Genomic DNA, 16540 nt, shown 5'->3' with positions numbered 1-16540 from the left:
GAAACAGATAATCTTTGAAAAGCTCCCCCATCTTCTCCCAGTGCTACTGTTGCTGGCTACAAAAATGCACCACACCTGGTCAAAAACAGCCGACCGAAAAACAGGACATGTCCCTTAGCCCTGTCAATCAATCTTGTGCACGCACTGTTTAATGTGCTGATGGCTGAGAAACAACTAATGTTAGAGATTTTTTGGTATTATCATTTTGTTGTTACTTTAGTTCATATTCAGTCTAATGTTAGAGCAGATTAAAATGTTCTCTTCTTTAGTGTGTGTATTAACTGACCTGGGGGGTCACAGCTGCCTGTTCATCTTCAGGTGAAACAGTTTGACCAAGATTTGAACCGGGCTCAGGCCGTAAATCAGATATCGCATCTGGAACTGGGTTGCTAGTTGTTTAGGTAAATTGTTTTACGACCTTTGCTGTGTTTAGGTAAAATGTTTTACGACCTTTGCTGTTTTTTCTCTGCTGTCTATCTTGCCTATCCTCCCTCTTTGAAGTTTGAAAATAAAAGACAAGCTTTACCCAAAGATTTTCAGAACGCTCTATGAACAGCTCGGAGGAGCAATTGATAGAGTTTGTTCTCCTTTGCAAAGTTTGTCATAAAATTCATATACGTTGTCTGTGGTTCTTTTATGTAGGTTCTAGGAAAATACCTATCATTTTGGTGCCGAAACCCGGGATCTCTCATACCGACCGCTGTCAGGCAGAGGAAGACGCGCTGAATCCGTGCACGGCCAGAGTCAACTGGACCTGGAAAGAAAGACCCAGGAAGTAGAATTCTTCGCTGGGCCAGCGACGTAGGTCCGACTTTGTCTGCCAACGGCGGAGTGACGAGATCCGACTGGACAACCCGAAAACTACAGAAACGTAGGTGAATTTTAAAATGGCTATTTCAGTGGTTTGAGAATCCTTGTATGATGTCGCTCTGCTAAAACTCAGTGGTTTGAGAATCCTTGTATGATGTCGCTCTGCTAAAACTCAGTGGTTTGAGAATCCTTGTATGATGTCGCTCTGCTAAAACTCTGAGGTTTGAGAATCCTTGTATGATGTCGCTCTGCTAAAACTCTGTTCGAGGAGACCCCATAAGGGCAAGTCCTCAGGCGGATAGGAAGCTTGTCATTGCTGTGTGGTTTTGATTTTTTGATGGGTAAAATATCACTGGTGCTGAGTTATCTGACAAGGCAAAAACAGATAATGTTGCCATTACTGTGCTGGTATTGCTGGTTTGCTGCTACTTTGATGTGTGTGTGTGTGTGCGTGAAAGAGTAGTGTGAGAGTGGTTGGAGGTTTAAATACCGCTTTGTATTTTACCTCATATAAAACAGTGGAATTAAGCAGCAAACCTCTTGTGGATGCAACAGGCAAGATTCTCCCACTCGAAAGAGTCGAAGCGGGGAATACCACAACAAGGTATTTTAATTGCTGGCCCACTGAAAAGATCTCCAGTTCATAGGACTCCCTAGGAGTCAACGAACCTGGACCAAATTTAAATAAATTCAAATAAATAATATTTTCAAGCTGAAATTGCAAGTGTTTTAAATATGGGAAATAAACATTCTTGTAATTCCTCACTTATTGAGGGCCCCGATGGAGATGAAAAGTACATGCTGTCCAGGTTTCCTGGTAGCACTGTACACATGGAAAAATGGAGAAAGAAATATAAAATAGACGGAAAGCTAAAAATCGATAAATGGCAAGCAATTGTGAGAATTTTGGAGAATAGTGTAGCAAGAAAAACGGGGATAAAAAAGATTAAAAAGGAGGATGAGTTGAGATGTGCTAAAATATGGTTAAAAGCAGCCACAGACCGGAAAGAACAAATTAAAAAGATTAAAGACAAAAAGCTTGTAGAATCAAATAACTTATTTGTAAGACCAGAAGACAATGAAATGGTGCTATCCAGACGGAATGCTCCAGCGGGGCAGGGAGAGCAGGTACGGCCGACTGCTCCTCCCCCAACCGCTGAAGCAAGTTCGTCTGCCTCTGTCCCAGTAGCAACAGCCCCGGCAGACAGTCTTCCGGACGCGCCCGCTACTGGCAGTAAGGAGCCCCAAAGTAGTCTGTATCCCTCACTGGAAGGTTTAGATCCACCCCCGTATGCGGGAGACAGAAGTCAAACAGAACATATGCCAATTGAACAGCCACATTACAATTTAAGGTTAAATCCTAAAAAGAAGATCCAATATAGTCCTGATTTCCACGGGGGACATGTTGAAGAGTACCCCATGATACAGGTACCAAACCCTAATGCTGGTGCGGATGATTCACCACATACATATGTTTTTAGACCCTGGAATTTAGAGGAAGTCCGGAAAGCTGTGGAAGGAATAACACCTGCAGCAGAGGATCCCAATAAATGGATAGAGGACATGACTGGATTAATTCATTCTTATAGACTGAACGGAGTTGAAGCGGGGGCAGCAGCCATGACCTCGCTAGGAAAAGACTGGGCAAAAGTAAGGGGAAACTATACGGGAAAAAATAGAATAGGCCCAATACTATACCCTGATGGAGAAAACCCAGAGCTGAGTAACGAATACAAAGCACAGTGGGATCCAGTATGTGAAAGAGTTAGAACAGTTTTCCGTAAAAAGGCAAACTACAATCACTTAGCGGGGATAAGACAAAAAACTGGAGAGGACGTAGACGACTTTCGTCTGCGGTTTGAAAAAGAGTTCAAAGTTCACAGTGGGATTACCTATGATGAAGGGCCCGACAGCGTATATCAACAACAACTGAAAAACGCTTTAATGTCAAGTTTCCGCCCTGAAATTGAGGGCTGGATTAGAAAACACCTGGTCGAATATGATGCTGCCTCAGTCCCACAACTGATGACATGGGCACGTCATGCAGAAAAAGTAGTAAAAAACCAAAAACAGGGTCAGATGTTTTTCATCTGGAGGATTTTGGAGAAATAGAAACCTCTGCCTTTTTCCGTGGCCCCTCGAGAGGCCGAGGGAGAAACAAAGGCAGGAGAGGTCACCCTGAGCAGCGACCCATAAATCACACCACACAAGACGAAGATGTCTGCTGGCGTTGTGGCAAGTCAAACCATTGGGCAAAAGATTGCAAAGCAAAGAACGTAAAGGACTATAGAAGTAGCAGATGGGAGAAAAAACAAAAGCCTAACTCCTCAGTATGACTAGATTCTGCCACACCCAAACAAAACACACCACCAGATCAAATTGGTGTAATGGTGGACATATGTGCAGCTTGGGATATGTTAAATGCATTAAAAGAAAAACCTTACATCACACTGAATGTTTGTGGGGAAGAAGTTGAATTTCTATGTGACACCGGTGCATGCAAAACGGTTAAAATAAAAGGTGTAAACCCCACAAACGAGTCTATTTGGGTAAAATCTGCCGATGGACAAACGCATAGAGAAAAAATGTCAAAAAGTACATTTTTTAAAGACCCTGAGACAGGAATTAATGTAAAAGCTTCTGTTGTGATGTCACCTAAATGTCCAATAAATCTGTTAGGTAGAGACCTAATGACAAAATTAGGAATAGCAGTAGTCCCTGTACAAGATGGGATGAGAGCTGTCAGATTAAAACATTCTGATCAAAAAAATGAACAAATCTACTGTTCATATGATTTAAAGCCAGCTGACAATCCTCATGTCCCAGGAAAGCTTCTTAGAGAAGCTCGTGAACAGTTGGACTCACCTGAAACGGAAATGAACTACAATCAGTTGCATGTAACAATGAACATCCTAAATGATCCACAGGATGATTATGTTAAAAAGTTTTTAGAAACAAATCCTGTGACACTGGCTGTGACCGAAATGTTCACAGACCGACGGTCTTATGCAGCTGTGACTGTGCTCCTTCCGACTAGCCAAATAGAGCTGTATAAGTTACCGGCTAATCCACACATTTCATTATTCAAGCCACATAATATCACATGGGTAGATGTGGGTAATAGAACTAAAATGGCTGGTGAAGCCGCTGATTTCAAAGAAGGTGAAGACGGTTGGAGCTACAGCCCCAGCTGTGACGTCTGGAAACAATCACTATGTGAAGTAGTCACAGGCACAGCTCAAGTCCACGCGTTTGAGTGACACACAAACATATTTTTGACAGGAAAGGATGTAGCTGAACTAGCTGAACTTCCAGAAAACTTGTGGACAAAAGGTCCCTCTGATGTCGGGTTGCTTGGTTCAATTCCCCGGTGCAAATTAAAGCAAAATCTAGCTGGAGGCCTAGAGTAAAACAATACCCTATAAAACCAGAAGCACTAAACGGGATTAAACCAGTAATTGAAGGTTTGTTAAAAGGAGGAATCATAAAAAAGTGTTCAGATTCTCCTTGTAACACACCTATTTTTCCTGTTCAAAAAGCAAATAAAAAAGACTGGCGTATGATTCAGGATTTACGTTCAGTAAATGAAGCAGTACAAACAAGAGCACCTAATGTGCCAGATCCACACACACTGCTAAACTCGCTTAAACCAAGCAATAAATTCTTCACAGTAATTGACCTCAGCAACGCATTCTTCTCTGTACCCATTCACCCAGATTCACAGTTCTGGTTTGCTTTTACCTACAGAGGTCAGGGGTACACATATACCAGATTACCCCAAGGCTTTGCAGACAGTCCAAGCATATTTTGTGAGGCAATTATGACCTGCTTATCTGATTTCCAAATGTCAGACAAAAGTCAACTTTTGGTGTATGTTGATGATCTATTAATAGCATCAGAGAGCGAGGAAGCTTGCAGAACAGACTCACTTGCTCTGCTGCACCATCTCTGTCAGACAGGGAACAAAGTAAACAAAGATAAGCTGCAGTGGGTGAGAGAAGAAGTAAATTATTTGGGACACACACTGTCTGCTGAGGGAAAGCAGATACAGAAAGCGAGAAAGGAGACTGTTTCTGAAGCACCTAAACCAGAAACTAAAAAACAAATGATGTCATTTCTTGGACTTTGCAATTACTGTAGAGCCTGGATTCCACACTATGCTGAGAAAACTCAGGCTTTACAGGATTTGATTCATGGCACCCCAATGGCCATGACTGATAAAATAGCTTGGAATCCAGAAGCTGAAAAAAGATTCACTGAACTAAAACAAGCACTAATGCAGGCAACAACTTTGATTCTTCCTAACTATGAAAAAACTTTTATTCAAACTGTAGATTGCAGGAATGGATTTATGACGTCTGTGTTACTACAAAACCATGGTGATAAGCTAAAGCCGTTGGCTTTCTACTCAAAGAAATTAGATCCAGTAGCACAGTCTCTACCAGACTGCGTCCAAGCAGTCTGTGCAGCAACATTAGCTGTACACATGTCGACTGACATAGTCTTGTTTCACAAGATGGAGCTGTTAGTTCCACACGCGGTAGATGTTCTACTTTTGCAGAGCAAAATGAATTTGCTCTCACCAGCGCGACACCTTTCGTATACAGCAACGCTTTTGTCACAACCACACATTGTAATAAAGCGGTGTACGATTCTAAATCCAGCTACTTTGCTTCCATTACCAGATGATGGAACGCCACACAGCTGCATAGAAGCTACAGAGCACTTGCAGCTTCCAAGGCCAGACCTACAGGACACCCCATTAGCATTGGGAGAGGTCTGGTTTGTTGATGGGTCATGTTCAAAGGAGCCTACGGGTAAAAATCAGACAGGTTATTCGGTTGTTGCTTTGCCAAATGAAATAATAGAAGCAGAAAAAATTTCCAGCACTCATTCTGCACAGGCAGCAGAATTGATTGCTTTAACGAGGGCATGTGAACTGGCAGAGGACATGCATTTGACGGTGTACACAGATAGCCAGTATGTTTTCTCTACTTTGTTTTATTTTGCAAAACAATGGGAGCGTAGAGGAATGACAACATCAACTGGGAAACCAGTGACACATGCATCTTTACTTAAAAATCTTTTGCAAGCAATACAACTCCCAGCTAAACTAGCTGTATGTAAATGCACGGCTCATACAACAAGGACGGATGAAGTTTCAAATGGGAACAGACTAGCTGACAAAATAGCTAAAGAAGCTGCAGCAGGGAAGCATGGGAAAGGAACTTTCTCAGCACAGACTGAAGGAGAACAACAACTGATAGACAAAAAAGTGCTGAAAGACATGCAGGACAATGCACCACAGGCCGAAAAAAGGATGTGGATAACTAAGGGTGCGAAAATTAATGATGAGAGCATTTTTGAAGTAAAGGACAAACCAGTTCTACCTAAATCTTTATTTAAAGCTGCAGCAATTGTGACGCATGGGCGCTGCCATGTGTCAACAGGGGGATGGAAGCCATAATACAGCAACATTTCACAACGTATGGTTTAAATTCCTACCTAAAAAATTTTTGTACTGCATGTCCAGTCTGTGTGAAACATAACCCACAGGGAAACATAAGGCCAAAACGAGGCAGGTTCCCGAAACCATCTTATCCATTTCAAACTATGTATATGGATTTTATTGAGCTTTCACAAAGTGGGCCATACAAATACTGTCTGGTGATGATAGATGCTTTTTCTAAATGGGTTGAAATAGTACCATCAAAGTATGCAGATGCTTTGACAGTAGCGAAGGCTATTTGCAAAACTATTATCCCAACGCATGGCATCCCACAGACTGTTTACAGTGACAATGGACCACATTTTGTAAACCAAGTGATACAAAACATGGCATCTCACTTGGGAATGACATTGAAAAACCACTGTGCCTATCACCCACAGAGTGCAGGGCTTGTGGAAAGAACAAATGGCACGGTGAAAAGCAGATTAAGAAAGTGCATGGCAGACACTGGCCGACCCTGGCCAGAATGTTTAGACTTGGTGAAGCTCTATATGAGAATCACCTCAACAGCAGATGGTCTAACACCTTTTGAAATAATTCATGGGAGAGCTTACAGACTGCCTCTGTTTGCTCCTGACTTACAGAAAGCTGATGAAGAACAAACATTAGCAGATTATATGAACAGGACTCTTAAACTGAAGAAAGTGTCCAGTGCGAATTTACTGCCTTCTGACTCTTCTCCTCCACAGGAGGCACCTCCCATTAAGCCAGGTGACTGGGTCTACATAAAGGTCATCAAACGGAAGAACTGGGCAAGTCCACGGTGGGAAGGACCATTCCAGGTGTTGATGACCACACCAACAGCTGTAAAAATCGCTGAAAGACCCAGCTGGATTCATCTCAGTCACTGTAAGCTGCAGAGAGTGTTGGACCCCTAATCCGGAGTAGAGAGGAAGGTGGGCTTTATTGCCTCCGGGCTGCAAAGGGGTGCTACTTTTAGTGTGGTTCGTCTCAAACCCGGTGAAGAAACGCTTAAGATTCTCACTCTTTTAGTTTGGGGGTTCTGACATCTCTGTGTGCCGAGCAACAATGGGGACTCCATATGCCAGATGGATTTTCTACGGCGCTGTGACTGCAGCATGTTTGATGTTTGGAGAAGGACGTGAGCCTGAGTTCCACAAACACGACTACAGCACCAACCTGTGGTGGAAACTAATGAATAGAACCGCGTACGAGGGACATGCTGTGAACTGCTACGTGTGTGCGCAGCTGCCGGTTTCTATTCACAACTCAGGCCTCCGACCAGGTGACATTACTGACAACAAACAGATGTGTCTCTATGTTCTAAGCACCAGACCACGGCGCGTCCCACCCCTACGGGGAGACAGAGCGCGCGAGAAGGACTATTCAGCTGACCTCCGAATGGGAGAGGCTGTGCAAGGTCTGTTTGGATTTTTAAATTGTTCACTCGCAGACGATGTACTTCCTTTTGCATCATCTCAACAAACTGTATGGAAGATACCAGAGATCATTTCATTAGCAGGAGCTAAACCAGGATCTCTGGGGAACTGTGTCTACAATAATGGACATGTTATTCTAGGGACGTTGCCCTGGAACTTGTGTAACAGAGTTTACACCTACTGCGAACCGACACAGGATTTCATCGACTGCACAGCCTGCAGGGGTCAAAGGATGACTCCACACTGCAAAGTCTGGAAGGACAACCCAGACTGTGACAACTTGCTTCAGGAGAGGAGTTTCAACATCACGCATAAGACAAAGAGGAAACAGGAGACAACGCTGTGCAGTGCCATAGTGCCAGGAGACTATGGTTCACGTATGTTGGCAGATTGGTACTTCATATGTGGAAATGAAGCATACATGTTTTTACCAAAAAATTGGGGAGGACTGTGTGCTGTGGTTCCGTTAATCAACCCGATTGCGTTCATCAGGAAAGCACAAGATGATCCACGTACCCGCTCCAAACGAACAGTTATGTCAGAGGTCAAAAAATGGGGAGGCCTAACTACACACACTGGAGTTCCATGGGAATTCAGGATTTGGAACGGCGGAGAAAAATTCATGCAAGGTTTGTTTCCGTGGGTTGGAGTAGGTGAGATTCGGGACCACGTAGAGATAAACAGGTACGGATTACTGCGACTAATCAACATCACATACCAGCTGGCCAATGGCACCGCGAAGGAGCTGACTGAACTGAGAAACATGGTCATGCAAAATCGTGTTGTTCTGGATTTCCTCACTGCCCCTCAGGGAGGGGTCTGCAAAATTATTGGCCCAACGTGCTGCACTTTTGTGCCGGATGAAATAGGCACTGGAGGAACTATTTCTGATGCTCTATATGAGCTGGAGGATCTTAAAAAATATGTGGAGAGTGGAACACGCGGCTCATCCTTTTTTGATTTGTTTTCATGGCTCACGTCTGGTCCATGGTGGACTTTATTGTTAAAGCTCGTGACACCTATTCTGATTGTTTTGGTTCTGTTCTGTCTTTTTACGGGTTGCATTATTCCTTGCCTACGAAGTATGTTGTTTAAAACAATTAACACAACTGTTGTCAGTTATCAGCTAGCAAAGGCATCCTATGAGACAAATGAAGATGACTTGTTTCGAGGTTCTGACGATTTTCTGAACAATGATGATGTTCTGTAATCAATAAACAGATTAATTCATTTGCTGAATGATTCCTACACCGAAAATGTGAAAACAAGTGGTGTTAGAGATGAGAAAACTGCATTTGATTTTTTTGCTGTTTCTTTCTTTTGTTTTTGTCCATTTCATTTATTCATTATATTAATTTAGTCATTGTGTCATTTTTATGTTTAGACTAGGGAAAAAAAAAAAAAAAAAAAATTCTTGCATTTATTGGTTCTATTTTATTTCTTTTCTTTTCTATGCTTGGCTTTTGAATAGGGTTTACACACGTGGTAAAATGATAAAAAGGGGGGAATGTTAGAGATTTTTTGGTATTATCATTTTGTTGTTACTTTAGTTCATATTCAGTCTAATGTTAGAGCAGATTAAAATGTTCTCTTCTTTAGTGTGTGTATTAACTGACCTGGGGGTCACAGCTGCCTGTTCATCTTCAGGTGAAACAGTTTGACCAAGATTTGAACCGGGCTCAGGCCGTAAATCAGATATCGCATCTGGAACTGGGTTGCTAGTTGTTTAGGTAAATTGTTTTACGACCTTTGCTGTGTTTAGGTAAAATGTTTTACGACCTTTGCTGTTTTTTCTCTGCTGTCTATCTTGCCTATCCTCCCTCTTTGAAGTTTGAAAATAAAAGACAAGCTTTACCCAAAGATTTTCAGAACGCTCTATGAACAGCTCGGAGGAGCAATTGATAGAGTTTGTTCTCCTTTGCAAAGTTTGTCATAAAATTCATATACGTTGTCTGTGGTTCTTTTATGTAGGTTCTAGGAAAATACCTATCAACTAACCTTTACAAAAAAATTGTTTATCTGCCGTCATTGGTGGCCTTAATAACTAGCCATAGTATTCATGGCAGGCTCAATCTACTCAATAAGTTTAAACTTAAAAGAGACTTGCATAAAGTAAAAAAAAAGGTTAATATGTAGATGAGCATGACTGAAAGGTTCAGTATGTGAGGCGATTATCTCATTAAACATTTGTTTTGTGTGCAGCTAAAACAATGAACAACACGCCTATAAATAGGTGAACTATGGGAAGAGCACACCTGTTCTTTTGTTGAAACAAGAACATACTGTTAAATAGTGCTGCTATTTACTTTTGTTTATCAAATTTTCAAATACAAAAGAAAAATATGATTACAATCTGACTATTCTGCTATCAGCTGACCCAGCTTGTTCCTCAGCTGCCGTCAGTTACACTGCGGAAACGTACAGGAGAACAGACGTAAAAAAAAAAAACTTTACACAGTTTGCAGGCAGAAGAAGTGCTGTAGACCGTAAAAAGCTAAATATACCAAACATGTTATCAGATGCTACTTTTTCCACTCTGTGGTCCATGTCTGCTATTGACCCAAAGCAGAAAGACATTGTTTGAATCCTAACATTCACCATCATTATGATATATTTCAGGTTTTCTTCATGTGAAGCAGCCCTACATGAGTATTGCAAAACCCACTGCTGACTGTGAACATAATACTCACTCTTACAAATATATATTATCTTAAAGCAATAATTAAACATACACAAGACTGACAGTCAATCTTCAAGCTAGTTTGCCAGAATTTAAAAATGCCTATGCAATATTTACCTCAGTCATTTTGGTTTTACAGTGTCTTGTTTAATTTATTTATTTTCTTATTGCAAATGTCAAAAGTGTTTTATTTGTTGTGGCATTTAAAGTAGATAAAATTTAAGAGAAAACATTCTTTAAAATAAGATTCTTCAACATGCTCATACTAAAAACTAGAGCAGTTTTCAGTTGTATAGTTAGAGCTGAGAACAACAAAATGTTCTGGAAAAGTCATTAATAAGAAACAGATAAGGTTTTTGCTTTTCTTTATTTTTTTAAACAATCCAACAGATATTATCAGATGCTACTTTTTTGCATTATTTCCACATGGGATCATTGACTACCAGTATCCATCCATCTTACACCCTTGTCCCTTAGTGGGGTCAGGAGGGGTGCTGGTGTCTATCTCCAGCTAACGTACTGGGCGAGAGGCGGGGTTCACCCTGGACAGGTCGCCAGTCTGTTGCAGGGCAACACAGAGACACACAGGACAAACAACCATGCACACACACACTCACACCTAGCGGCAATTTGGAGAGGCCAATCAAACTGACAGCCATGTTTTTGGACTGTGGGGGGAAACCGGAGTACCCGGAAAAAACCCACGCATGCACAGCGGAGAACATGCAAAGATCAGGGCCGGGAATCAAGCCTTCTTGCTGCAAGGCAACAGCTCTACCAACTGTGCCACTGTGCAGCCTGACTACCAGTATCATCACAAGTTTTCTTAATGTCCTGCTGACCTACATGTAACCAGTGTAACAACCACCACAGGCTGTAAACACTCACTGTAAGAAGACGGACGCCCAATCTTTACACGTTGCCAGGTTTTAAAACTGACTGTAATTTTTACCTCAGTTCTTTTAATTTCACATCTTGTTGCTTGTACGTTTATTAGGAGTGCCAAATACACTTCACCTCATCTTGACATCACAAACAAAGCAACTGTAGTCAATGAGTGCTGTTTATTTTACTTGTAAGCTACATTTAACTAAAATCAATAAAGCTTGCCCATCAGTTTATACAGCTGAATCCAGAAGAGCACATACACAATATAAAAAGACACATAATGTATATTTTGAAGTGTCTGAAGTGATGTCAGAATAAAGTTATCTTGTTTTAGGTCAGTTAGTAGTACCACATTTTTTTCTACCTGCTAAATGCCAGAATAATGGCATTTAAAGCAAAAACATAATTTATCAACATTGCTGCAGATAAACAGATAACTAAATACTTGACCCAAGTCATACAGTTGAAAAGCAGTTCTGCAAAATAATTAGTAAAAGTAAGTAAAATTCTGACTTGGGGAAAAAAAAAATCCATATTTAAAAAATGCTTTAAGATTAAATACTAAAAACATATTTTGATAATGAACTCACTTTAAGCTGTTTGTTTTTTATTGACCTCGCTGTCGCTTTAGGGTTCTTGGAGGAAACTATTTGTATTGATGCACAGATTAGAGATGGGAGCTTTGTGACGAAGAAAACCTGAAATATGGCATTCTTAAATCATTGTACACAGAAACATCATGAATGCATGTCTTGTTTTTGACGTCTTAAAGTCTTAAATATTTGACTGACATGTTTTGTTACATTCTTTAGGTTTTCTTGATAATCAAAACATAAGCACCATGTTTTACAGCAGAATCCTGTAGTGCCACAATAATGACACATGTACAATATAGCTACATTTTAAGTTCATTTGAAATATAAACTTAAAAACAGTGGATAAATCTTTATATTGGAGTATAAATGCAAATATTTTTTTTCTGTATACATTTAAAAGCTAAATATACCCTACAGTCAAGATCTCTGTTCCAGTTTGGCACTGAAAATGTTCAAGAACACAAACGTAAAGTTATTACTGGGATTTTTTTCCTTTACTAAAGCAACACGTTTTATCACGTTACTTTCTGAAGTTTTTGGTTCTGCTTACTGATCCAAAGCAGAAAACAGTTTGTGCACATTTTATTTTTATAATCAGATTGTGGCAGCATCCATCAACATAGATATCAGATCAAATATCACAAGTTTACATAATATCCTGCAGCCCAACATGTAAGCATTATGAAACTACCACTGACAATAAACATGCCCCTCACTGTAAGACTTATCTAACAATTTGAATGCAATGACTCAACAGAATGACAGCCAGTCTTCACACTGAGAAAGCAGGTTTTAAAATTGTCTCTGTAATTTGTACCTCAGTTCTTTTTATTACATGGTATCTCGTTGCACTTTTAGTTTTATTTTCCCAATGTGGGCACCAAGAAAGGTGCTTTTTGTTGAGTCATGAGGAGATCAAATTTAAGTTAAGACGCCCTTTAAAATACACAGTATTTGCTGAACACGTTCTACTGCCAAAAGATTCAAGCGGTTTGGCGTCACAAGCAGTAGAAAACGGGTGCAGTTTATTTAACTTTAAATCTGTAAGTAAACATAATGGATTTTACTCTTTACTAGATGTTCCTCTCAACTCAGATTGAAACATTTTAACAAGAAGTTTTACAATTCCAGAATGGATCCATCGATAATATGTGTGCATTCATAATGACGTTGGATGTCCATAAAAACTACAAAATGAGTGAAAAATGTCTGCAAATAGAAAAACTTTTCTTCAATCTAGCGTTCAATCAGCGTGCTAAGAGTCACCCCCTGCATGCGCATCATCACATTGCTCACCATGACCTGCTCTGCTTTCATTGAGCACATTTCAGGAAACTAAACTGCTACCCAGAGCAGAACAGGGTGACAGAGACTTGGATGGAAACATAATTAGCATCTTCAGAAATCTGGTTAAATGTTGCGACAGCGTTTACTTTTTAGTCCATTATATTTTGTACAAGAAAGAGGCAAAAAATGACAAAAAAAAAAACAAAACCTCAGTAAATACATCTCGAATGCTTTTATTTAGAATCATTCATTTAACAACATTGTTTGCCTTGAGTTCAATTTGATTTTCATTTGGAAAGTTTTTTTTAAATTGTCATATGAATGATGTGCGTCTTAAAAAATGAGGGCCGCAAGTCCTGTAAGCACCCCTCCCGCACCGGCCACAGCTGATGTGGCGGCTGCCCCCATTCCAGCCATTCCTGCAGGGGAAACACCACATAAGGATTAGCAAACACACCTAACTCCGATGAGTCACGTTTATTTATCTTTTTTGTGAGACAACTTGCACGGCATAACCCCAATTTTAGGCATTTACCAACTGACTGCAGGACAGCCACCGCGCTCCCTGCTGCCACGCCGCCCCCATTAGCGACGGCGGCCGCAGACATCATGGATGCTGCATACGACCCCGCCGCTATCCCCACGCTGGTAAACCCGATGGCTCCCAGCACCACCGGGGCTGCTACCACCGCCCCACCTTATGAGGGCAAGAGGAAAACGCTTTCGTCAATTTATTTTAGTTATAGTTTCAAAATACACCATAAAAGCATTATTATAGCGACGAACTGAGCACAAGATTTTCAGTAGACTCACCAGCACCGAGAGCCGAAGCTGCTGCGATAGTTACTAAAAATGAAGGAAAGGCAGAACAATTTTTCATCAATCCAAAAGCAAAGCAAGTATTTTTTAAAACAAACAAAAAAAACAAAAAAAAAAAACAACAACAACCAGGAAAAAATATATACTCACAGAGACCCATGGTTTGGGATTTCTGAACGTCCGATGTTAAGTCTGGGCTTTAAATATGATGCCTACCGAAAAAAATAAATAAATCCTGGAAATAAGAAAATTTCCCTCCTCCCTTCAGAGTCTTCTGCTCCCCCTGCTGTTTACATGACGGTCATTGCTTCCATTCCCTGAGAAACGAAACCTTATCTATAGAGCCCAGCCCCTTTCCCTTGCGTCATCGAAAAAAAATAGCTTTTTAAAAAATGTTTATTCTTATTCAACAGGTAAATATGCCACTATGGGTGCACCCAAGTCATGACTTGATTTTATGTTTTCCTTAAATGACACTTTTCTTTTTTATTAACTCGGAAGTCTTAAGAACGAGAAAAAATGTAATTAGTCATGTTTTTTGGGGGGCAGGAGATGTAGCTAACCATAGACATTGTAGCTAACTCTGACTCTTGTTCGTCTGCAGCATGATGTAATGCTCATGTGTGTTTTTTTTTTCCTTTTTTACTTCACAGCTGTACAATGCTTTGGGATTGTTGGGGGGTGGGGGGGGGGACTTATAGCACAAAACATGTTTTGTTTTTGATGCCATATAATTTCTTATCTACTTTGGCTGAAGGGAAAGAAAAAAACTAATCAGATTTAAATTAAAATGCATTTTAAAATAAGAGTGTTAAATACACTCCACTGCCAAAAACCAGAGCAGTTTAAGGTCACAGTCAGCGCCATTTATTTTACTTATAAGCACATTTTATAAACAGCTACACTCATAATTTTTTGGTCTTATTAACTCAGATTCAAATGTTTTAACATGAAAGCTAAGGATCCTGACGATAGTATGTGCTTTCCTGATTACTCTGGATTAATGTTCAAAAAGTCACATGTTCTCTCACTGATACATGTTTAATTTCTACATCTTGTTTATGGCACAAATTCAACACAGCAGTGAACCACTAGCAAAAAAGGTAAGAAGTAACTAAATTAAAAATCAAGAAAAATAGAAACATTTTCTTGAAGGAGTCATTTGGATATTTGTCCCTCTAGCACCGCCCATTGCGTGTTTACCATCACACTGCTCTCTCTTCAAGGAGATAAAATCTTAATATACCACATTCATGCAACAGAAAGTTCAGACCTTAACACAGACCTAATATTCATCTTCAGAAATATATTTTAAAAGAAAGAGGCAAAAGAAAAAAACAACAACAACCTTGACACAATATAACCAGTCAAAACTTGTTAAATAATTTTATTGACTCATTTGATAGGATTGTTTGCAGTAAAACTTGAACTCAGTAGAATATTTGTAGATTTTTTTTCCCCCCATTGGACAACTTCTTTGTCTTCTCTGTAAAATGGCAGAATGGTGTCTGTCTTAAATAATAAGGCCGAGGAGTCCTCCAACAGCTCCCCCGGTACCTGCCACACCGGCAGTGGCAGCTGTACCTAGACCAGCCATCCCTGCAGCCGGTAAACACGAAAATGCTCAGAACTCCCATGTCAGTCTTACAGATTTATTTTCTTTTGTAAAATAAGTTTTAAAGGACAACCCAATTTAATTTTTTTTACCGACTGACTGTAGAACAGCCACCAGGCTTCCAGCTGCTACCCCTCCTCCGTTAGCGACGGCAGCTGTAGACATCATGCCAGCTGCGTAGGAACCCGCAGCGATACCGATAGACGTGAAGCCCACGGCTCCCAGAACCACAGGCGCAGCCAGCACAGCCCCACCTCATGGGCACAAGAGGGACATTTATTTATCACCATCTGAAGAAACAGTTTTGAAAAATTCCTTAAGATTTTAATTGCAGATGAAATTCTATGTAATCTCACCAGCGCCGACCACAGAACATGCAGCAATTGTAACTAAAATGAAGAAAAAGCAGAAAAAAATAGCATCAATTTAAAGGAAAGCAAGTATTAAAAAAAAAAAAAACAAACGACAGACTGTAATAACTTGAAAAATACTCACGCAGACCCATGGCTTGTTACGACTCAAATGGAAGTCCAAAGTTAAGTCTAGGCAGCAAACGGGACGTTTATGGAAATAAATAAGATTCTCGCCCTGTCATACTGCACTTTCAGTCCGCCTTCTGCTGCCTCCTGCTGTCCCATGTTGGTAATTGCTCCTATTTCCTGAGAAATGAAACCTATAAAATCCTCCGAAATCAGACAGAAGAACAGCACATCGACCCAGGAAAAATGGAGGAAGAAATCTGTGAGAATATACATTTATATATACACTGCATAAAGGGAACACTAAAACAGCACAATATAACTCCCAAGTAAATCAAACTTCTGTGAAATCAAACTGTCCACTTACACTGATTGACAACGGGGACCCTCTTCGGGTCAATCAGTGTTGCTTCCTAAGTGGACAGTTTGATTTCACAGAAGTTTGATTTACTTGGAG

The 16540-nt window shown here is 40.4% G+C and overlaps 1 protein-coding gene and 1 long non-coding RNA gene across 3 annotated transcripts; one reads left to right on the top strand and one right to left on the bottom strand.

The window, feature by feature from the left end:
• Window positions 1-181: 181 nt before the first annotated feature.
• LOC145549978 (uncharacterized) lies at window positions 182-9661 on the top strand. Its single transcript, XR_014085777.1, has 2 exons — window positions 182-871; window positions 7009-9661. It is a non-coding gene; the product is annotated as an uncharacterized LOC145549978 (long non-coding RNA).
• A 3726-nt stretch (window positions 9662-13387) lies between these two features.
• On the bottom strand, window positions 13388-16212 carry LOC103458583 (interferon alpha-inducible protein 27-like protein 2B). 2 transcript variants are annotated; one of them, XR_014085775.1, is made up of 7 exons: window positions 16100-16212; window positions 15961-15993; window positions 15697-15858; window positions 14140-15588; window positions 13984-14016; window positions 13706-13867; window positions 13388-13589 (listed from the first exon to the last, which is right to left on the bottom strand). XR_014085775.1 is itself a non-coding variant. In XM_008399498.3 (4 exons), the coding sequence occupies exons 1-4, from the start codon at window positions 14147-14149 to the stop codon at window positions 13504-13506; spliced, it is 291 nt and encodes a 96-aa protein (XP_008397720.1). In that variant the 5' UTR covers window positions 14150-14299; the 3' UTR covers window positions 13388-13503. The 2 variants fall into 2 exon arrangements, 1 of the variants encoding a protein (XP_008397720.1); XM_008399498.3 differs by lacking the exons at window positions 15697-15858; window positions 15961-15993; window positions 16100-16212 and having other exon boundaries at window positions 14140-14299.
• Window positions 16213-16540: the final 328 nt, after the last annotated feature.

Source organism: Poecilia reticulata, chromosome 22 (genome assembly GCF_904066995.2).
Source record: "Poecilia reticulata chromosome 22, P_reticulata-male-v2, whole genome shotgun sequence".
In the NCBI taxonomy this organism is placed as follows: Eukaryota; Metazoa; Chordata; class Actinopteri; order Cyprinodontiformes; family Poeciliidae; genus Poecilia; species Poecilia reticulata.
Note: the sequence above shows the minus strand (reverse complement) of the source record. Positions and strands in the feature narration are given on the sequence as shown.

Excerpts from the sequence above, each read along its gene's own strand:
- LOC103458583 (XM_008399498.3), bottom strand. Across the intron at positions 13,868-13,983 it reads AGCTTCGGCTCTCGGTGCTG|GTGGGGCGGTGGTAGCAGCC; the intron begins GTGAGTCTACTG and ends TGCCCTCATAAG. Across the intron at positions 13,590-13,705 it reads GGCTGTCCTGCAGTCAGTTG|GAATGGCTGGAATGGGGGCA; the intron begins GTAAATGCCTAA and ends TTTCCCCTGCAG.